At 51.0% G+C, this 21852-nt stretch overlaps 9 protein-coding genes across 9 annotated transcripts; 7 read left to right on the forward strand and 2 right to left on the reverse strand.

The window, feature by feature from the left end:
- Positions 1 to 674: 674 nt before the first annotated feature.
- Positions 675 to 2752, forward strand: BDP55DRAFT_604889 (major facilitator superfamily domain-containing protein). The gene is made up of 2 exons (XM_060571095.1): positions 675 to 2467; positions 2517 to 2752. Exons 1-2 carry the CDS (start codon positions 994 to 996, stop codon positions 2711 to 2713), a joined length of 1671 nt encoding a protein of 556 aa, XP_060433357.1. The 5' UTR covers positions 675 to 993; the 3' UTR covers positions 2714 to 2752.
- A 738-nt stretch (positions 2753 to 3490) lies between these two features.
- BDP55DRAFT_653763 (endoribonuclease L-PSP) lies at positions 3491 to 4218 on the forward strand. The gene has a single exon (XM_060574216.1). The coding sequence runs from the start codon at positions 3640 to 3642 to the stop codon at positions 4039 to 4041; it is 402 nt and encodes a 133-aa protein (XP_060433358.1). The 5' UTR covers positions 3491 to 3639; the 3' UTR covers positions 4042 to 4218.
- Positions 4219 to 5355: 1137 nt separating this feature from the next.
- Positions 5356 to 6986, forward strand: BDP55DRAFT_628962 (aldehyde dehydrogenase; the record flags this gene model as incomplete). The annotated part of the gene is made up of 3 exons (XM_060571961.1): positions 5356 to 5483; positions 5556 to 5954; positions 6008 to 6986. 3 exons carry the CDS (start codon positions 5356 to 5358, stop codon positions 6984 to 6986), a joined length of 1506 nt encoding a protein of 501 aa, XP_060433359.1.
- Positions 6987 to 7056: 70 nt separating this feature from the next.
- BDP55DRAFT_691749 (fungal-specific transcription factor domain-containing protein) lies at positions 7057 to 8412 on the reverse strand (the record flags this gene model as incomplete). Its single annotated transcript, XM_060577021.1, has 1 exon — positions 7057 to 8412. One exon carries the CDS (start codon positions 8410 to 8412, stop codon positions 7057 to 7059), a length of 1356 nt encoding a protein of 451 aa, XP_060433360.1.
- A 603-nt stretch (positions 8413 to 9015) lies between these two features.
- BDP55DRAFT_691750 (uncharacterized protein) lies at positions 9016 to 10319 on the forward strand (the record flags this gene model as incomplete). Its single annotated transcript, XM_060577022.1, has 3 exons — positions 9016 to 9123; positions 9186 to 10209; positions 10273 to 10319. 3 exons carry the CDS (start codon positions 9016 to 9018, stop codon positions 10317 to 10319), a joined length of 1179 nt encoding a protein of 392 aa, XP_060433361.1.
- Positions 10320 to 11826: 1507 nt separating this feature from the next.
- BDP55DRAFT_691751 (3-oxoacyl-reductase) lies at positions 11827 to 12654 on the forward strand (the record flags this gene model as incomplete). The annotated part of the gene is made up of 2 exons (XM_060577023.1): positions 11827 to 11869; positions 11894 to 12654. 2 exons carry the CDS (start codon positions 11827 to 11829, stop codon positions 12652 to 12654), a joined length of 804 nt encoding a protein of 267 aa, XP_060433362.1.
- Positions 12655 to 13351: 697 nt separating this feature from the next.
- Positions 13352 to 16139, forward strand: BDP55DRAFT_628966 (glycoside hydrolase superfamily; the record flags this gene model as incomplete). The annotated part of the gene is made up of 4 exons (XM_060571962.1): positions 13352 to 13472; positions 13538 to 15252; positions 15311 to 15702; positions 15758 to 16139. 4 exons carry the CDS (start codon positions 13352 to 13354, stop codon positions 16137 to 16139), a joined length of 2610 nt encoding a protein of 869 aa, XP_060433363.1.
- A 118-nt stretch (positions 16140 to 16257) lies between these two features.
- On the reverse strand, positions 16258 to 18872 carry BDP55DRAFT_413442 (uncharacterized protein). Its single transcript, XM_060567387.1, has 4 exons — positions 18756 to 18872; positions 18257 to 18675; positions 17515 to 18183; positions 16258 to 17460 (listed from the first exon to the last, which is right to left on the reverse strand). The coding sequence occupies exons 1-4, from the start codon at positions 18834 to 18836 to the stop codon at positions 16377 to 16379; spliced, it is 2253 nt and encodes a 750-aa protein (XP_060433364.1). The 5' UTR covers positions 18837 to 18872; the 3' UTR covers positions 16258 to 16376.
- Positions 18873 to 19477: 605 nt separating this feature from the next.
- BDP55DRAFT_545952 (sugar transporter) lies at positions 19478 to 21265 on the forward strand (the record flags this gene model as incomplete). Its single annotated transcript, XM_060568615.1, has 5 exons — positions 19478 to 19856; positions 19911 to 20017; positions 20077 to 20211; positions 20275 to 20648; positions 20731 to 21265. 5 exons carry the CDS (start codon positions 19478 to 19480, stop codon positions 21263 to 21265), a joined length of 1530 nt encoding a protein of 509 aa, XP_060433365.1.
- Positions 21266 to 21852: the final 587 nt, after the last annotated feature.

Raw genomic sequence — 21852 nt, forward strand, 5'->3', positions numbered from 1 at the left:
GCAGAGACTCAGGTCGGGGTTGCAATTATTCTACTGAGATCAACCATTGTCGGTGGCTTTGTCGACTCCCACAATTCTGCAGATGCTTTACCATGTCACTGGCAAGTAGAATCGATTTATTATCTTGCGCCAATCTCTTCGTACTTCTGCCACATATCATCTCGAACGAATTACGGGGGAAATAATTTATGCACCTTTATCAGAATCGGGTGATTTACATATTTCCATCCTACTACAGCATGGTAGACAGAGCAAGGAGTACAGACGTTGGCTTCCTTTCCATGGGGTCATCCTGCCTTATCAACCCCGCGTCGAAAGCACTACGAGTGGGAGCCGGGGCGAGCTAGGCACATCCAAATTCGGAAACATGTTGGACCATTTCATTGACATCCATATTTATGACCTATTCCAAGGCACATCGAATCCACAGAACATACAATCTTATCGACATAACTGCACAGACTCCCAAAGAAGCTGCACGCATCTTACCGCGTCTCCGGGTTCCGGTGGAGGCATTTTCCCCCACGTTCAACGCCCGCGAGAGGATCACCGCGAGGCCAGCTTCTGGCTTCACGTCGCATCGGGCGCAGTAATCCTCGCGCGTGCACGGCCTTCTTGGGCAGTAAATCTCCAGAAATTAGATACCGCATTGATAAGACTGCTTGGAAAGGTGGCATTCACAGCCTGCTAACCTGCGCCTAACACATGCTTCGAGGGGTTGGCTTAGCAGTCCTTGACCATCTCTTACCCTCGTACGGTTTAGCGCCGGCATGGATGAGGCCTCAGAGTTTGGAAAAGGGCCCGATGGTCCATGCATCAGTTTGATGGTCTACCAGTCCGCCTCGTTGGCCTTCAACCGGCTGGAAATGAGGTGGTAGTGTAGAATTTTCAGTGCTTAGGGGCAGAGCAGAATTTCGGCCGGATTGTATATTATTGTCGAGCCGCCTCTGGTGCTCTTGATGGTCTCCCGTATGGGCCGTGCCAGCAACCATCATGACAAACACGACCATCACATTCGATGTTCCGGGCACGGTGCAGCTAGTCGACACTCAAGGCGTTCTCGACGTGAAGCATGGCTCGGAGCACACGAACATCGTTCTTGTTCCGCAACCGAGCAGCGATCCGAATGATCCGCTATCATGGACGCGAAAGCGCAAGGCCTTCAACATCTCTTGGGTCATGACATGGTGCTTCTTCGGTGCTGCCATGATATCCGGCCTGTCTCCCGCCTACCTCCAGATCGAAGCAGACACCGGCATCTCCGTCGCGGACCTTAGCACCGGCAATGGCCTTATGTACCTCTTTCTCGGCTGGGGCACTCTGCTCACCCAAAACTTCGCGCTCAATTACGGACGACGCCCGACTCTTTTCTACTCTATGGTCTCGATGACCTTCATCAGTCTATGGACTGCCTACGTCAAGTCCCGGGCCGAATTCTTCGTGAACCGCATCATCATCGGCATCGTGTCTTCGCCAATGGAGACTCTCATCGAAGTCATAATCGACGACCTCTATTTCGTCCATCAGCGAGGCTTTTACATGGGAATCTACAGTTGGACGCTGTGGTGCGGTGCCTTCCTCTGTCCAGTCGCCACTGGCTTCATCGCCGAAGACCTGGGTTGGCGTTGGATCCAGTACATCATGTCCATCATAGGAGGCGCAGTAACCATTTTGACCTTTCTTTTCTTCGAAGAAACCATGTTCTACAGGCCCAGTCTACAAACCGATATCCGTGGCATCTCCGATCAGCAACGGGGTGTTTTTGATAGCGACAAGAGCGCGGTCGACACGGAGCCGTCCGATGACAGAAAACCTCAAACCGCAAATGATTTGACCACAGTCAACTCTGACAACGAGACACGCACTTCGACGACCCGCTTCGAGGCAGCATCCGATAAGCCTTTTTGGTCTAGGTTCAAGCTATGGGGCTATCGAGATGACCGAAAACCGAAACAGCTGAAGCAGTCTCTTCTACCATTTTACCTCCTTCGATTTCCTTCCGTCATCTTCGCGGGTATTCTGGTTGGGGGGATTCTCTCGTGGTACAACGTGGTCGGCGGCTCCTTGGCCCTCATCCTCGGCAACCCACCATATAACTTTGGTTCGAACGTCATCGGTCTTTTTTACCTTGCTTCGGTGATTGGGGTCTCGATAGGATGCCTGATATCAAGCTGGGCCAGTGATGCCTTGTCGGTATGGATGGCTCGCCGACATGGAGGTGTTATGGAACCAGAGCATCGTCTTTGGTTGTGCTTCCTGGCTATCATAGCCCACCCGGTCGGTTGCATCTTGTACGGCGTAGGGGCCTCATACCATATCCACTGGGTCGGTATTGCTCTTGGGTTGGCCTTAATCTCTGTTACTCTTCCACTGGGAACAAGCATGGCGTTCACATACATCCTTGACAGCTTCAAGGACCTGGCTGGTGAGGGATTCGTGTCGGCTATTCTCATTCGCAACACCATGGGTAAGTTGATGTCGTCTTTTCTCTCGGCACTCTAATTAACCATGCCTAGGCTTCGCTTTCAGCTACGCTGTAGTACCTATGATCAATAGTATTGGCCTCCGAGATGCCTTCATAGTGACCGCTGTTCTTGGAGTAACATTCTGGGCACTATGTTTGGTCATGATGTACATAGGAAAGCCCTTACGACGTTTTGCAGCGCCTCATTATTGGGACATGGTTGAAAAGCATAGCCTATCCGGACACTGAGTCTCTTTAGAGAATTAGCCACGTCTCATGCGTGATGACTTTAATGCAATGCTTCTCGCGCTTCCTACACATGCAACGCGAACAAACGAAATTCAACCATAATTACTGTGTTTTGGTGATGGAGCTCCTTGCAGTCACATCCAAACTTAACTCGGTTCCTTCCAGATACTTGCCAGCGTCAAATACAACGCAGTTTACTTTGATAGGTCTCGGAGTACGCCTAGAAATTCCTCGCATATGTTGCTTTGTATCACAATTCTACCTCTAGTACATCGAAGTATTATTACAACGATGACGACAAAGTTTAGAAAATACTCTTCCTTTTCTGGCATATGATATTCTGCTTGTGAGGTGGATCAATTGCATCGTCTCAGGGATTCTACTTTAGCAGAGCATACATACGAATACAAGCCCAGGATATTCTAGTGATGATTCAGCCGACTTGTGTGAGTACTTCTGGACAGGAAAGGTTGAGTCATTATGATGTTGGACTGTAAAGTTTAGTCGTGCCCTCCATTCCACGAGAAACATCTTTCCGAATGTAGTAGCAAAATTGACCACCTTGAGGCTTACGCTGTGTAATACCTTTCGAGCTAGCCCTCAAAGTTGATTGACTTGGCCCCTCTATCAATGGGTAAGATAGATGAACTGAAAGGGGCAACCCGAAGGCATATTATGCAATACTAGAGCAGTACGAGCTTGGCATTATTTAAACATAAAGACCCCCCGCTCCGAGCTTGAAGCCCCGCACTGACTGCATGCAGGCTACTTGAGCCTCTTGGCTACCTTCCTTGGTCGCCCTCCAAGTAGATAAGTAGCTCAGAAATGCTACTGGTGCGCCCCCGGGATATGTTCCTACCAAGCCTGCTGATAATTCTTCTAAACACAATCAGTTGAGCCCAGAACAGTTCACCACAGTCTTCAACATGGCTTCCGCCCAATTCTTCAATTATCCAGGCACCGAGTCTAATGCGGAGCAATATCACTACTCCCAAGCCGTAAAGATCGGGAATATCGTTCGCACATCCGGTCAGGGCGGCTGGGACGAGAATGGCAACATCACAACCGACTTCGAAAAGCAGATCACCATTGCGTTTGAGAATGCGCTTAAAGCTCTCCAAGCTGTCCATCCCCGTCTCGGCTTCAAAGACATTTACGCGATTCGCTCCTATCATCTTGACATGGACTCGAGTTTCGACGTCATGACGGCGACTTTCAAGAAATTGTTCCCGAATCATCGACCTATCTGGACATGTACGCAGATTGGCAAGCTTGGACTAGAAGGAATGCATGTTGAGATTGAGGTCGAGGCGTTGATTCCTGTCTAAGGAAATCGGATACGGGATGCCTAGGAAACTTTCACAATCTTGTTGCCTAGGCACGATCCATACTGGAGCGATTTTGTCTTTTTTTCTTTGAGTACTTCGATGTTGTGAATTTCAGTATTTGCATCATCACCAATCACCGAGAGCAGCATTATATAAGTAGCCTTCAACGGCCTCTGACTATGAAGAAACCGATGTGATTGTGTAATACCCCTTGACTTTATTACGAATCGTTATTTGGCAGCAGCCAGCCCAAAGTTTATGTTACCAGCTTCAAGGGGCCATTGCCAGACCGTAGAATACTAGAAGTCTCAAATAGAGTTCAACACTTCAGTATTCGTAAGCTACTGATAATTCTCCGACTTGTGATTGAGGATTTACATTGATACCTAGTGTCCATAGTTTCCACAACTCTGGCAGAAGGTCCAAGCCAAGACGCAAGTTCATCCTGACACAAACTCGGCTGCGCATGCAGCAGTGATGCAACCCGCAGCCAAGCTCACTGCTGGCGGAACTATGATTGGCAGCACTGAAGTAAGTTTAGTTTGTTTGCTCCCCGTCCAGGCCCGTCCAGGGCGGTTGAGAAACCTTCGTGTGGTAATAGTCGTGCTGCATGGGCCAAAGTTGAGGCCTACGCAACGTCGCAACCAAGCTAGAAGTAAGTTGAGGTGTAGTGGTGGGTTGCCTGTCTCGAATACCCAGTTCCGACTTGAGACTGGGCAAAATGTCTCATGCTTCGTACCCGTAATCTGGAATCACCCCAAGCAATCAAAGAGTTGAGCTTCCACTTTCCCGGACATCTAATTCAAGCTATCCGACCACCCTTTTAGCTACACCTCAACAACCCCGCGCCAATGGTCAAAAAAGTTGCCTAATTCGGACAGCTCCTGCGGGAAACCCCGCACCCCTCTCAACGGCGTTGGGATGGCTGAAATTGAAGCCGCACAACTTGGAGTAGGTGGGGAGAAGTAGGGATCCGTAACCTCGGTGGGCTCAAAGGGCCATGAGACGGGATCTTGTCCATCTTTTGTCTGCTTCAGGATTTCCGAGCCGCCAGTGTGGCTCCGTCTGATAGCTATTTGCTGATGATCTGCAGAATTACACAGATCCGCTCCCCCACTTGTCTAGGACACTTTGATGGCGGAGACTCAATGATCCCATTTATTGCCTAGTCTGTCCGACGTGCATTGACAGCTTGCATAAATAAGAGGGCGGGCTACCTCTCGTCTTCGACTTAAGGCAAGACACACTGCGCTGATTTGTTCAAAAGTAAAAGTCTTGTTTTCTTTCCCTTGCCCACATACCTCAGAGTCCAGGATGTCAGCTTCTACATTGGACCTCACAGCGCCGAATGGCACGAAGATCGCCCTGCCTACCGGTCTCTTCATCAATAATGAGTTCGTTAAGGCAAGCTCAGGATCGAAAATCACAGCCATCAATCCGAGGTAGGATAACGATTCAGACTCGCCTAGGCATCTGTTTTTCATCTGTTTCTCATGAGACTAATGACATTGAAGTGATGAATCTGAGATCGCCGCAGTTGAAGCCGCATCGCCCGAGGACGTTGACAAGGCCGTAAAGGCAGCACGTGCAGCGCTTAATGCCCCGGGCTGGGGTGATATCTCTGCTACGGACCGAGGCAGGTTGATGTACAAGCTCGCCGACATCGTCGAGGCAAATCAAGAGACTCTCGCCACGCTCGAGACGTGGAATGGCGGAAAGCCGTATGGCGTGGCCCTCGGAGAAGATGTTGCAGAAACAATTTCGACGTTACGTTACTACGCTGGCTGGGCCGACAAGATCCACGGCGAGACTATTCCGACAACCCCTCAGAAGTTTGCGTATACATTGAAGCAGCCGATTGGAGTTTGTGGACAAATCATCCCTTGGAATTATCCAATCATGATGGCGGCGTGGTCAGTGAATTTGCTTCCTCAAGTGACTAAAGGTGAACTAACGCACCTCCTAGGAAGCTCGGTCCGGCGCTGGCGTGTGGCAACACAGTGGTTCTGAAACCTGCTGAACAGACGCCTCTCTCTGTCTTATACTTTGCGACTTTGATCAAGGAAGCTGGGTTCCCTCCAGGCGTCATTAACATTGTGAATGGCTTTGGAAGGGAGGCGGGTAGTGCCCTGGTTTCTCACACCGATGTTGATAAAGTCGCCTTTACCGGCTCCACCGCAACCGGAAGACAGATTATGAAATCTGCGAGCGTCAACCTCAAGAATATCACGCTAGAGACCGGCGGAAAGTCACCTCTTGTCGTCTTCAGCGACGCTGATCTCGACCAAGCAGCGAAATGGGGCCATGTTGGCATCATGAGCAACCAAGGCCAAATCTGCACCTCTACTTCCAGGATCCTGGTTCAAGAAGATGTCTACCAAGACTACGTTGCACGATTCAAGGCGATATGTCTGGAGAACAAGGTTGGCAACCCATTCGATGACGACACGTTCCAAGGACCTCAGATCACGAAGGTCCAGTATGAGAAGATCCTCGGCTATATCCAGGCCGGCAAGGATGAAGGCGCCACTCTTGTGACCGGCGGTGTTCCGCATAAGAACGTTGGCGATGGCAAAGGATTCTTCATTGAGCCAACCGTCTTCTCCGACGTGAAGAAAGACATGAGAATCTTCCAGGAAGAGGTGTTCGGTCCTTTCGTCGCCATCACACCCTTCAAGACGGAGGAAGAGGCGGTTGCGCTGGCTAACAACACATCATATGGCCTCGGAGCTGCGTTGTTCTCACGCGACATTGAGCGATGCCATCGCATAGCCGCCCGTCTCGAGTCTGGAATGGTCTGGATCAACAGTTCAAACGACTCTGATATCCGTGTTCCATTCGGTGGTGTCAAGCAAAGCGGTATTGGACGTGAACTGGGAGAAGCTGGCCTCGCTGCTTACTCACAGACGAAGGCAGTTCACGTTAACTTGGGATACAAGCTTTGAGCGGATTGAGTGTAGGAATTTGAAAGTTCATAGCCACATAATCTATTACCAGCGCATCTCTGTCGTCGAATTATAGCACGACGGCATCTGACGCCAACTCGGAGTACATTTCTGACCAAGATACGTCCTCTCGGGCGGCCTTCCAGACACCACACAAGACCTCAGAAACAGTGTGTAAGCTGGCGAACCGCATCTCATCGCGAATAATATGGAGTATACCCAGAACCGCTTTTCTGTGTCTTGGGGACTGAACATGCGCACCGGCAACGAGCAATGGGAAAATAACGCAATTGAGCACCTTAGACGGCTGTTTCATATCAACGATGCACTCCAAACACGGCAAAACGTGCTGTTGTACAAGGGAGTGGGAGACTGACAGGCCACAAATGGCTCGATACATGTAGATGAGAGCCGTATGCTGAAAGGCACGAATTAGAGTGAAATCGTTATTTGCCTCCGAGTCCGGATCCGCATCTCCCGTATCTGAGCATGTGTCTGTGATCCTGGCATACATCGGAGACAAAGCCGTATCGAACTTGCGGATGGTCTCCATCGAGAGTTGTTCGGTGTTGTTGTTCAGAGCATCTCGGTACTCTGTTAGCCGAGATATTTGCTGGAAAACTGAGGCAAGAGATGAACGCCCTAGGATGTCTCTTCCCCACCAAACGGATCTCTTCTCAATTGTATCCCATATTTCATGAGGAAACGAGGGTTTCCCTCCCTTGAGCATGATGGTTGTGAGATCCGTTGATGCGAACTCGGAGATGAGCATGTGGATCGATTCATGACTCGTCTCTAGAACTGGAAGAATACCCCCAAGACTGTCGATGATTGCCTTGACGCCCCCATGGTGACTTGACGTCGACGCAGATGCCTGAGCGCACTCAAGGTATCCGTCGTGGAAATAGAGTAGGAGCACAGCGAGCAACAGGGTCATGAGTGAACTCTTATCCACCATGTGAGCCCCGCCGACCTCTCCGCGGACGGCGGCGAGACACTCGAGTCGCTTCATGCGGAGAAGACTGCGGCTGTTTCTCCCGTCCTGGAGAACCCGGTGCGCATCCGCAATGACGCACGCCGCGAGAAGCACGACTCGATGCTCGAGGGCCTGTAAGATTGGAGCCGCGCATGGTTCCGGGGCCGTTGTAAAAAGCGGCCACAGGCGGTGGTGGAAGTAGTCCAGGGCGCGCCGTTCGTCTGAAGCCAGACAGGACGCGAGCTGCGCGTCTCTGGTGGCGATCTGGTAGATAGCCGGAGCCTTGATCGTGGGCCGCGTGCTCCATTTCAGGCGGCGAGCGTTGAAGTCGCAATCCGCGCCAATCTTGGAGCATCGATTGCACCGGGGCTTGGTCAGGTCGCACTTGATGCGGCGTTTTTTACAGGGCCAACAGGATCCCTCAACGACCCTGACTCTGTTTGTGGGCATCTTTGGGACGCCAACGTTCAAGAGACGGCTAGCTTGACACTTTATAAGGCTACGTCAATGTCGAATCTGGGTAGTCTCTCGGCGACGTTTCGCGAAAGCAGATAAGTGGTGAGTGGAGATCCAAGCCTGATGTTGTGGTTTGCTATCAGCAGGGTTCGGATTCCCGTCTGGTATCAACGCCCCTCCTCCCAAGTCTCGAGAAGGGTTCGGGAGATGGGGAAGCTGTGCGGGGGAAAAGGGGGTTGAGCACGGAGGGGATCCGGGCTGAATTGGCTCGACGAAGCTCGAAAGTTTGCGAGATTTGGTCCATCTAGTTTCCTGAAGGGGTTTAGCGGCAGTTGAAATGACCCGGTTTGCTGTTTTGTGTGACAGCTGTAACTGTTATCCGGGATCAAACTTTGTTTTGCAGATCAAAGAACGCGTCGGAAGCTCATCCGGTGGGTTGGAGGCCATACTTAGCCGTGAACCCAATGGTTGCAAATTTTCTAATAGACAACAACCATCCCCAATAGTGAGGGAGCTCTTCACGACAAGTCAACAATGGACACGGTAACGAACGAGACATGGGCTGAAGTCCAGATGACGCCCAATCCCTTGACAACTATGAGCACTGCCGTCGCGCTGGTCGCATGCTCAATCGTAGCTCTTGTTTTGGGCATCCGGCTAGCCCGGTCACCGCGAGCAGCGAGCAAGCCGCTAGAAATCACACAAGTACAACATGCTGCCCTGTGTCAAAGTAATCAATGCGAATGCTTCTAACACCAATTGTACAGCTTTACATATATCCTATCAAAGGACTTGGGGGATGCGCGGTGCAGCGAGCACATTTGGGCAAATATGGCCTAATCGGAGACAGGACGTTTTCGCTGCAAAAGGTCATTCGGGACAAGACCGACCCGTCCAAGAAGACATATGAAACCATGTTTATCGGCTACTACCTTTATATGGCATTATTCCAGGCTTCAATCGAGCACAATGGGAGGCAAGAAAATGCGACCGAAGGAGAAGTGGTAGTAAAATGGCACGGCCGAGGAACGGAGCACGGCAAAACAATCAACGAAGCAAACGTCACCACTACTGACGAAATTCGATTCAAACTATCGCCAAGTACAGAGGGGTTAGAGGCGATTGAAACAAGTCTTCATGTAAGCCAGGCCAAGGCTTACGACATGGGCGACAAACTTGCAGCGTGGTTCTCGGAGCGCCTCGGGGTTGAGGCAAGACTTGCCTACATTGGGAACGGCTCACGGCCTGTTCTGGGATCTCTAGCGCCAAACAGCAAAGGAGGACTGAAAAAGGCCAGGCTTGCTCAGCGCCTCATGTCCTTCATTCCCTTTACCAGGTTTCCCGAGGAGCGTCTTGTCTTCAACGACCTTGCGCACTACCTCGTCGTCACTGAAGAGTCCACAGCGGAGGTCTCTTCCCGCCTCGAGGGCGACTTGACGATGGATGTTCGAAAGTTCCGTCCGAATGTCGTTGTCAAAGGTGCAAGCGGCCCTTTCGTAGAGGACTTTTGGGGCGAGTTGACTTTTGACGGCGGTGTCCAGATGCCTCTGACGGCCAACTGTTATCGCTGCCAAAGTATCACTGTCGACTATGAAACTGGCAAGACGGCGAGTGATGACCGCGGACTGGTATGGAAGAAGCTGAATAAAGACCGCCGAGTTGATAAGGGTGCCAAATACAGCCCTGTATTTGGACGTTACGGATACTGCTTCGGGTCAGCAGTTGGCGAGACATTAAGTGTTGGCCAGAGAGCGCGAATCTCTCACGTCAATCCGGACAGAACGACTTTCGGTAATAATCCTTCATTTTAATCCTGAGCATCATAGTCGAGTACTTTGCTGATGAAACTTTTAGACTGGCCGCATCTTACAACGTTTGGCGTTAGCCAGAAGAAAAAATAGACCCGGATGTTTACACAAGTTTAGAAGACTTATAAACATGGCAACCTCCGACGGAGAATAATTCTAGAAACTGACATAGAACACAAAAGCGTTTTCCTGAGAAGATGGAAGCACTTTGGCGTCCACGAGTGCCATAGCAAGTCGAGGGGCTAGTGAGTGAGCATTCAGCATTACCTTGGGTTGAGCTCAAAGAGATGTATCGCCCAGCTACCTGTCGGCAACTTGAATAGAATCAAATTGTTATAGGCGCGTTAAACCTGCCCATAGCTGAAATGTTTATCAAAAGCATTTTTCTCTCCGGGCTGCAGCCCTTCGCCTCCCGGATAATGATGATGTGCATAAAGTACAATGTTGGGTCGTCTTTGAGACTGAGGTCAGCGGCATATGGTAGTTGACTTCTCGCTCCGCCAAGGTGCGCCGGCGCTAACCTCCGCAAACTCCATGTCCCACCGAGTTCGGCCGAGTCTTGGATCGGCTTAGCAATTGCCGCGAACCTCCATCGTCAAGATTGATGACAATAGACGTACCAGATAACTCACCCACCAGACCGAATCGTTCGCTCAGAGACGTTCCACGAGTGTCATGTGGCGGTGGAACAAACCCTCCGTGCCGAGACAAAGATTCCAAAGCTTCTCAAAAATTCTCAAGGATACAGGCTGACATAGGCTATCGCGTACATTTTCAAGGTCGATTGATCTAAATTGAGGATCAGGCAACGTTATTCCCTTCTTTGCATTCTGCATTGTTCATCATTGACCATGCATGGACCAAACTGTAATACAACTTTCTAATGGATCGCATAGGCTTAGTCAAGTCCGCACGAAATCCGCGAGCAACTCCACTAGGAATGCATGGTTCTAGCGACATTGACGCAAGCAGCCAACGCCAAAGGCTGTGATCGACGCACAGGTAGCCAAAATCGTAGATAACTTGGGCGCGGCTGCGGAGAATATGTAAGCCCAAAGTATGCAAAGCTATCAGGTATTCCGACTGGAGATCAGAACGGACGAAGCTGAACTCAAAGCATGTCTCCCTAAGGTAGTAAGAGTGTACCATTACGCCGTAGACAACGGGTTTATTAGGTCCAGTCCAATTGTTGATCATTATGCACGCTTCTATCGATATTTCGAACTCCCGACAGCATGGTGTTGATACCAATACTGATGATTAAGAGACACCCTGGTCCCCGGTCGTCATCAGTATGCTTGCGGACTTGACGGCAGGTCCACAGCTCGGACGTTTGAGATACCCCGGATCCATACTTCGCGGTCCGCCATGCTCGAGCAAAGATGACAAACCTACGTGTGCTTCGGTGATATCACCGTCTGAAATTCAAAACCGCTCGTACTCGGTAATATTGCTCGAATATATATGAGGACTGTCGCGCCCAACAGTCTGGGAGGAGTAAATACAACGACCTCTTCTAACATCACTCACGTCATTATTCAAGTTCCAATTTACCGACGGCCACTTCTTCTCGTCAATAAATCATCGAAAATAATCAAAAATGTCTAGTACGACCTCTCTAGCTGAGCCGTGGTCTCTGAAGGGTAAAACTGCCATCGTGACCGGAGGCTCCCGAGGAATTGGCAGTGGGATTGCCGTACACTTTGCCCGCAAGGGCTTGGAAAACCTCGCCATCACGTATGTGGCGAACAAGGCCGCTGCCGATAACACTCTGGCAAAGTGTCGCGAACTGGGTGTCAGGAACGCCGTTGCCATCAAGGCAGATTCAACAGATCCGACAATCGCCCCAAAAATCATCAAAGACGCCCTGAGCGCACTCAAGGTTACGACTATTGATATTCTGGTCAACAATGCGATTCTTTCCGACATCAGCAACACATCGGACGTTAAGACGCTCCAGGCCAAGGACTTCAATGATATTATGGTCGCAAATGTCTACACTCCTGTCAGTCTGACGACTGCCTTCATGGAGCACGTGCCCAAGTACGGCGCTCGCGTCATCAACATCTCCAGTATTGCTGGCAAAATGGGCAACCCGAGCCCAATCATGACATACGGAGCCACGAAAGCCGCGCTCGACAGCTTCACGAGGTCCTTTGCAGACACCTTTGCCTCAGAGAAAGGAATGACCTTCAACAGCGTCGCGGTTGGGCCCACGGAGACTGATGCGCTGGCCAAGGCGAGGGAAACGCATCCGGAGTTCATCGAAAAGCAGACGGAATATATTACTGTCGGCCCCCGTCTCGGAAACACTGACGATATTGCCTACATCGTTGGCTTCCTGGCGAGTGAGGAGGGACGTTGGGTCAATGGAGCTGCAGTCAGCGCGAACGGTGGACATCGCCAAACTCTTGCTCTTTTTGGGTAGATTTCGACTTCCATCGTATGAAGATGACCTGTACACAGAGCTTTCTAGTGGAGTGCGTGAATTAGTCACAGTGCTTTAAGCAGATAATCGCTTACAACGTTATTCTCTTGACTTCCGTCCTACTCTTCCTGATTCATACTATACTCATCCAGGTCATCGTCATCTCCATCACATTGGCTCGGTGATCGGCATCTTACTGAGTACATTTACCCAATGAATGGGAAGTATATCCTCAGCTCAATGCGTATACACTTATTGGAACGTCAATGACAAGACTCAACCACAAATCGACATATCATGAATTCAGATACAGAGAGGTCAGAAATCCGTGCAGGTTGTAAGCCCCCGTAATGTTTAAACATCGTGTGGCGGCTACTATCCGAAGGTGACTTCTAACCTTACCCATTCAATCACATGCAAGCCTGACTTTCTTGCCAGCCCAATGCCGTTCCCACCCAAGAAATGTAGCTTATTTTAGCTCACTCCACACACGCATCGTGCATCGCACCAACTATGGCGACTTCCGGGCTGCTCCGGCTCCCGACATCCGAAACGGCGGCCCGGGTATCCGGGCAGTTGTCCGTATACCTCTCAGTTCTCGCCTAGAGTACTCACCTCATTTTTCAAATTCGATAGTTTCTCTATTTGATTATTTCTGAATCGTATGCTGCCCTACTTGTTGGTGCATGCGTCGAATATGGTGTCTCAAGATTTCGAGCCAATTTCACCGAACATGCAACCTCCTCCACGAAAGCTTGTCAACATTGATCAGATCATCGAAAACGCTACGCTGGCAGAGAAAGTGTCGTTGCTTGCTGGTAAGAGTCCCCAAATGGGAACTCCATGCAATCGAGTCCCTAGTACTGACAGCTCTCGGGTACAGGCTCCGACTTTTGGCACTCCACTCCCCTTCCCCAGCACAATGTCCCGGCCATCAAATGCACCGATGGGCCCAACGGCGTCAGAGGCTCACGATTCTTCAACCCTGTACCCGCACTCTGTATCCCTTGCGGCAGTGGCCTAGGAGCAACGTGGAACCCTGAGTTGATCGAACAAGCCGGCCAGCTATTATCAAAAGAATGCGACGCTAAAGGCGCCCATGTCTGGCTCGGTCCAACGGTTAATATCATTCGTTCGCCGCTGAACGGCCGTGGATTCGAGTCCTTCTCCGAGGACCCGCACCTGAGCGGAATGCTTGCCGCAGCCATCATCAGGGGTGTCCAATCCCGAGGGACTCTGGCGGCTCTGAAGCATTTTGTGGCTAACGATCAGGAGACGGAGAAGATGTCTCTTGATGTGCGCATGTCTGACAGAGCACTGCGAGAGGTATATCTTTTACCTTTTCAGATCGCTCTTAGAGATAGCAATCCCAGAGTGGTGATGTCTTCTTACAACAAAATCGGCGGCCTGCATGTTTCTGAGAACCCCATGATTCTTCAAGACATCCTGCGGAAAGAGTGGGGGTTTGATGGTCTCATCATGAGTGACTGGTGCGCCATATACTGTTCCATTGAATCCGTCTTTACATTTTGTTATTATGGAGCTAATGCATACAGGTACGGCACTTATTCTTGTGAGGCAGCGCTCAACGCTGGCGTTGACATCGAGATGCCCGGTCCTAGTCGTTACAGAGAGAAAGAAGCCCTTGCCGCAGTCTTCTCGGGCAAAGTTCACCAACACACCATAGACGACCGAGCACGAAAAGTTCTGCAATTCGTAAACGACGCGGCATCAGCCCGTGTCGAGAAGGAGGAGACCATGCGAGATGTTCCTGAGGACAGGACCCTAAATCGTCGTTTGGCAGGCGAGAGTATTGTGCTGTTAAAGAACTCTGCCAACCTCTTGCCATTGTCACCCGAAGACTGCAGTGAAGTGGCTGTCATCGGACCAAATGCTGAGCTTGCAGCTGCATGCGGAGGAGGTAGCGCAAGTCTCCGGCCCTACTACACCAGTTCCGTACTGAAGGGAATCCGGGACTCTCTACCACCTACAACCAAGATACGCCATGAGCCTGGTGTTTACGGGCATATTTTGTTACCCCCGTTCACAGAAGAAAGTGTTTGCGACGATGAAGGCCGGGGAGGTGTAACTATCGAATTGTTCAACGAACCACATACAACCAAAGAGCGGACGCCGTTTGACCGTGTCACGATACCGGACACCACCTACCAGCTCATGGACTATGAGCATCCTAAGAAAGGAGACACATTCTTCATGTCCATGCGCGCTCAATTCGTCCCAGAACACTCTGGCACGTACGAATTTGGCCTGGCCACTTACGGCATCGGCGACCTATTCATCAATGATGAGCTTGTCATTGACAACTCAACAGGGCAAACGCCAGGAGGCATGTTCTTCGGCAAGGGTTCAGCCGAAAAGCGAACAACATACGAAATGACAGCCGGAGAGCGGTATTTTCTACGCGTTGAGGCCGGTAGTGCTGCGACGTCGAAAGTGAAGGGCGGCTCGCTATTGGCGATCCCCGGTGGTGCGTGTCGGCTGGGTGGCTGCCGCAAGATTGACCCTAAAGAGGGTATCCAAAGAGCCGTCGAACTGGCAAAGAGAAGCAAATACACTTTCGTCGTTGCCGGACTAAATGTGAGTAGTTTCTAGGCCGGGAATTCATTGACAAAGCTGATGAAAGATTGAACTCTAGGCGGACTTGGAAAAGGAGGGCAAAGACAGAGACACGATGAACATGCCACCACAAGTGGATAACCTCATCGCAGCTGTTCTGGCGGCACAGCCAAACACCATTGTCATCACTCAAGCCGGAAACCCAATCGACATGTCATGGAGACATAATGCCAGCACAATACTTCACAGCTGGTACGGCGGCAACGAAGCGGGCAACGCCGTGGCGGACGTTGTCTTTGGACGCATCAATCCTAGTGGAAAGCTGCCAATGACTTTCCCTGATCGGCTAGAAGATAATCCTGCGTACCTTGGATTCGGCAGCGACAACGGCACGGTCTACTACTCTGAAGAAATCTTTGTGGGGTACCGGTGGTACGAAGCGAGAAAGATGGAAGTTGCATTTCCATTTGGGTACGTCGGCTCGTTTGGAATAGACTTGAAGCCTGCAAGCTAACAGTTCTTCCAGTCATGGTTTGAGTTACACCACCTTCCGAATTACGGAGATGCAGGTTTTACCCTCCAGGGTTCACTTCAGCATAGAGAATACCGGGCGAATGGCCGGCGCGGAAGTTGTCCGCTTGTACATTAGCTACTCGACTGTGATCCCCAAGTCACGATTTGCGCGTCCCGTGCGTTCACTCGTTGGATTTGAAAAAGTTTTCTTGGAGCCCGGAGAGAGGAAAAATGTCTCCATTCCTATCGATAGGTATAGCACGGCTGTTTGGGATGAGAAGAGAAACAGTTGGTGCTGTGAAAAGGGACGGTACACTGCTTCAGTTGTAGGAGGAAGCGCAGCTTTGAATGGCTCCTTCGAGCTTGAGAAGGACATGTTCTGGAGTGGATTATGAGCAAGTGTGAACATTTGCGTGGTTGATGTTGTTTACAAGTAGTACTTGGCATATGTTGCTTTAAACGGACCTTGAATATGGTCTCAATACAGCCCTTTAGGCTATCAAGAGCATGTTATACTCAGCGATAGCTTCATGAAGGCTACAGTACTACCAAGGCCGTTGGGAATGATCATCGGAGTATCATCGCAATAAGAGCATTGCCATGTCAATCCCTTGATTTGGGGCCACCGAGTATTAAAGGCAACCAGAATCAGCCATATTCCAGTCGTTTTGGAGAGGCATGAAGGTATCCAAAAACAAGTCTGGCTGACATTCCCCGTAACTTGGCTCGAAACCCAGAGTCATTGACACATCGTACGGCGCCGCGCTTGCACCGAAGCCGGCGTCCGAAAAGCCAAAGCCGCTGGCTGTCATATCCTGAGGCATTGGCATGTATGGCTGCGAGCCATGCTCCTTTGACATATCCGGCATCATGAATTGCTGAGGTGTGACACAATCTGCGCCAACCCCTGTTGCTTGCTCGTCTGACCGGTACTCCTCCCTATCCTCTTCGCCGTCTTGTTGGAACTTGAGTTTCCGAATCTCGTCCGTTACGCTGTACTTCGAATAAACTTCTGGGACTGAGCCCTGCGTGCCTCCCTGGATACCAGGTTGTTGGGCCCCAGTCGCCTCGTTGTCAGATCCTGGCTGTTCGGCCTCCCAATTCGACCTGAGCGGACTCGAGTCCCCAGAGTCGCGCTCCGCATCGTGGATAAGGTCTGAGATACCACCTCGCAGAAGCTTAGTTGTAGAGTATATCTCAGCTGGCGTCTCGAGAATATCCGAGCACGCCTTCAGCTTGGATATCAGAATATCCTTGGGCATGTTGGCGAACTGGCTTGAACCAAGCCTTGAGATAACACGCGCGGAATGAAAAGTACACATAACCAAGGCTGGATCTGTGATGAATATGTCTTTTCCCATGTCAATCACTGTGGCCATAATGTTGGCAACAGCAAGCGCATGCTGGAGACACTTATCTCTGCAAAAAGAGACCAAGTCTTGAGGCAAACTTCTCAACTCTTCCACGGGGAGACCTTCCCTAAAGCCTGGTATCGTGAACCTGTACATGTCACATTGGCACTGATGCCACCAGGTATGGAACATGACAAATGGGGTACGTTGTGGGGTGTAGGCTCGGAGAAAGAGGTTCTTTTTGTCGAATGCGAACTGCGGCGGAAGCGAACGACGTAGTGCATCGAGTTCGTCGACGAGCCCTTTGAGTAGCGAAACGCATTCGAGCAAAGGCTTTCGATGATGCGTGATCGTATGAGATAACCTAGCCGTACTGGTTAGTTGGGGGCTCGAGTAGATCATCAAGGTGGATGGATACCTTTGTATCCGATCTCGAATGTCGAGGACCCGAATATTGTACGCCATCAAACCTAGCTCCAAAGAACACTGATTTCTTGGGGGCTTCAAGGGTTCCGTCATTACGGGAATATCTAAAGTGAAAGACCGCTCATGGCAGGGAAGTTGCAGGTGTATTGTTTCCTTCGGACAACCAGTGAACTCCGTTCTCCCACTGGAGTAAAGCGTCTCCATGGTGTAGATACCCCACATAAGGCGCCGACGACGCTCTTGAGTGAGGAAGCTCAAGCGGCCATCCTCGTAGTTGAGTCGCATCATGAACGCTAGCCTTGCCGCGAGGCATGCAGATACTAGCATTTTGCTGAATCGACGAGCAATGATGTGGTCCAGTGTAGTGAGCATGAGTGCCTCAATATCCGACATGGAAGGCTCACTGAGCCGCATAAGGAGCTGCATTTCCGACTCTTGAATCCATCTCGTTGCTTGTTGTAGACGGTTGGTATCCCCTGCTGCGATATAGCGGGCTGTGAGACCACACATTGCCTTTAGAAGGCGTGGGTTGTAGGTGTCCTGTGCCCAACTTTGGCAAAAAGTGGCCTTATGGATGAAGCCATAGCAAGGTATTGGATAAACAAAGTCGAAGAAAGCATCGATGTGTTGCTTGATAATCGTCTTGTTCGAGTTCAACTCGCTGCATAAATGAACAAGTTTCAGCAAAATAGACCGCACATGCATTTATTTGACTTGCAGGACGATCAACTTACAACCCAAGTGATGAGGCCGGAGAGTGCGCAACGGAGGAATCTCGATTCATAGACGAAGTTCTATTATCCGTACTATTTTCCGAACCGCCACGCACTGCAGCAGACGGTTGGGTCCGAAGATCCGAAGCTGGAGTTCTGTTTGATGATGACTTAGACATGTCTGGGTACTGGCAGTCAACGCCCCGGTGAGAGCATCGCCGACACGAGGGCTGCGTGCCGCAGCACTTTGTCTTCTTGTCACGGCATTGTATGCAAGCAGTGCGCACGCGACGTTTCTCCAACCTCAGATGGCTTGGATCATTGTTGTTGGGAGTGGAAGAATTTGCAGCATCCGGTAACTGATCTGGTGCTGCAAAGGAGCAATGGAACTTGAGCCGACGACAGTTCTCGCAACCTCCAGGTGCGCCGTCACATCGGACCTATCGGCTACGGGTTAGGGGACCCTCTTCCCGAAGGACCGCGGCAGGGACACTCCGGGTGCAAGTTGACCGCGACTTACCTTGCGGTTCCGGCACTGGAAACATATCTGCAAGCCTTTTCGGGGCCGACCCGAAGCGCGATATGGATTAGGCGTCTCCATGTATGAGTCTTACCCGCAGTATTTTCTGATCAAAAGAGTGAAGATGCATAAGGTCGGGGGACGGGGTGGGAAGTCGGGGGAAGAAGAGATGACATGTCTTCCGCCCGAGTTCCGCGTTGGTTTTGACTTCTCACCTCCGCCCGAGTTCCGGCCCCGGGGCTACCCTAGTCGAACGCCAAAATCCCAAGCGGGCGGTCACCGGGTCCTTCACCCGCAAAAGATTTTCGTTCTGGACCTCGTTGCTGAACCCCTCCGTCGCACCGTGGCTTCTCCATTCCTCCACTCTCCTCCAGGAATTCATCCCTAGCGCTATGAACGGCTTGCTTCCCCAGTGGGTTCCCCAAGTTGGGGAAACCTCCTCCGCCATGTGTTTGTTCGTCTCGTGCGTCTGATCGGACGACTCTATTGCCAGTGAAAGGGGTGATTAGCTCAGATCAACGGGGATCCCTGGCTCCACTCGACAGGGAACGACGCAGCAACGTAATAACCACGAGGCGTAGAGTTTGATTCCTTCAACGCGTCTGGATACTTAAAGACCAGAGAATGCATCGCCAACTTCACCCCAGGCACCCTGTCATTTGAGGCAAGGAGCTGAGGTTATCCGGACAGTCGCTCAAAGATATCTGAGATCTCCCTTCGCAATGGCGCCCAATCGAATTCTCAAACACTTCAATGGCACCCTGGCTGCGGCCTTTACTGTCATCGCCGTCTCGACCTTCAACTACGGCTTCGACAATGCTGGCTACTCAACAACCCAGGCGATGGACGCGTTCCAGCGCCAGTTTGGCGACCAGAATCCCACAACTGGCAAGTGGAAGCTTCCCACCGGCTGGCTCGCCCTGTTCAACAGTCTCAACTACATCGGCTTCGCGGCCGGCGTCATTATTGGTAGTCTCGTTAGTGCTCGCTGGGGTCGCCGGTGGTGCATGTTCGCGATGAGTGCGTGGGCCGTGATCCCTGCGACAATTGCGATAACTTCGAGCACCAGAGAGCAGATCATGGCCGCGCGCATTCTCAACTGTAAGTCTCATGCCGCACTGAATTCCGACCATAATCATTGACTTGAGATAAAAGACATTTACGTTGGCATGGAACTCGCTGTGGTTCCGGTTTACCAGTCCGAGATTGTTCCCTCGGAGATTCGTGGATTTGCAGTCGGCTCTTACCAATTCAGTCTGATGGTGAGCTTTCAATATCCAATCAACTAATAGACTTGCGGAACTAACATTGTTCTGTCAAGTTCGGTACTCTTATTGTCAACTCTATCTGCCGAGGAACTAGCACCCTGGATGGCAATGCATCTTGGCGGATTCCAATGGGCCTATTCTACGTTATTCCTGTCATCGTCATGGGACTGATTTTCTTCATCCCCGAGGTAAGCTCAACCTGACCACAACTCCCCTATCCAGCTCAATTCCTAGGCTAAATTCCATGCAAGTCGCCTCGCTGGCTGTTGACCCAGGACAGAGTCGAAGAAGCCCAAACGTCCCTAAGAAAACTCCGAGCCGGCACCATCCCAGACTCCGAGATCGATGAACAGTTCGCCGCCCTCCAGTACGCACTGAAACAGGAAGTCGAACAAGGGCACTATATGGAGCTCTTCAAGGGTGTCAACTTGAAGAGAACCGGGATCGTGATGGCCATGAACTTCTTTCAGCAAGCAACTGGGCAGGCTTTTGCCTCTACCTACGGTGCAATCTTCATCAAGGACATCGGCACGGTCAATCCCTTTACCATGACCATCATCAATGCCGTCGTAAATCTTTGCATGGTATTCGTCGGACTTTACCTGCATGATCACGTGGGGCGTCGGTACGTATTTGATCTACCTTACTGTGGACCACATCTGTCGTGCCTCTTTAGCCATACATGTACTAACCTCACAACCCAACAGACCTCTTCTTTTGATCGGTGCAGTCTGGCAATTTGCCGCCATTGTAACCATGGGATCACTGGGTACTGTAGCAGACCCATCATTCGCCGTCAAGACAAGCATCGTGGCCATGCTGACGGTCTTTGCCGCCGGCTATGTCTTTGCATGGGCGCCTCTAAACTACGTCGTCACGACCGAGATTCCCGCCCTCCGACTGCGCGATGCCTCTCAAAGGACGGCGTCAATGGTCAACGTCTTGGCCAACTTCCTCGTCAACTTTAGCATCCCGTACCTGCTCTATACCCCTGGCGCAGGATTAGGTTCAAAGGTTGGTTTCATCTTTGCGGGAATCCTGGTGCTGGCGCTTGTCTTTACGTGGTTCTGCATCCCTGAATGCAAGGGCAAGTCTCTTGAGCAGATCGACCGGATGTTCAACGAAGGGGTCCCGCTGCGCAAATTCGGCAAGTACAAGGCAGAGGACATGTTTCAGGCTTCGCCGGAGGATGGCGAGAAGGCCGGAGTAGTTGTGACCGCAAGGCACGCGGAGAAGGCGTAACACGGAAGGAGGCTCATAATGTTGTATCCAACGGTCAAGAGATGATCTCGACTCCTAGATCAGGAGTGAAACGCAGGCCCGTCAGGGGCAAACCTTACTTATCGCACGTTGCAGAATTCTAATGTTTCTCAAAACTGCGCTGTGCCGGCCCATTCATCAACTGCCTCGTGGCTCAGCCTCTATGTAAGGGCTTATGTTTCTGGATTCTGACAGAAGCGTCTGGCGAGGAGCCTAATCTGGGTCAAAAGTGTGGTTGAATATGGCCGCAGAAAGGCTAGGTTGTTTCATGATTGATCTCATTAACCTTTTGGGGATTGTTTCGATCTTTCCAACCTCGAGAAATAGGAGTAAATCAATGTCTTATTGGTTGGCCGGGACGGAGTGACCTGCCCGTTGCGGTCCCGCTTGAGACGGCTTGTCAGGGCGGTAAACCGCCATTCTTATTGACTGCATTCAAGATGTGGTTACATCGGCGTGACCGATGTCAGGATCGGGCTCAGATCGTTTCGCAACCACTATTTCGTGGCTGTTGGGGTAGATAAGAATGCGTCGGTTGATGAACTAATTCGGCTCGTTCCTGGCCTCCT

Source organism: Colletotrichum godetiae (assembly GCF_030913485.1).
Source record: "Colletotrichum godetiae strain CBS 193.32 chromosome Unknown BDP55scaffold_8, whole genome shotgun sequence".
NCBI lineage: Eukaryota > Fungi > Ascomycota > Sordariomycetes > Glomerellales > Glomerellaceae > Colletotrichum > Colletotrichum godetiae.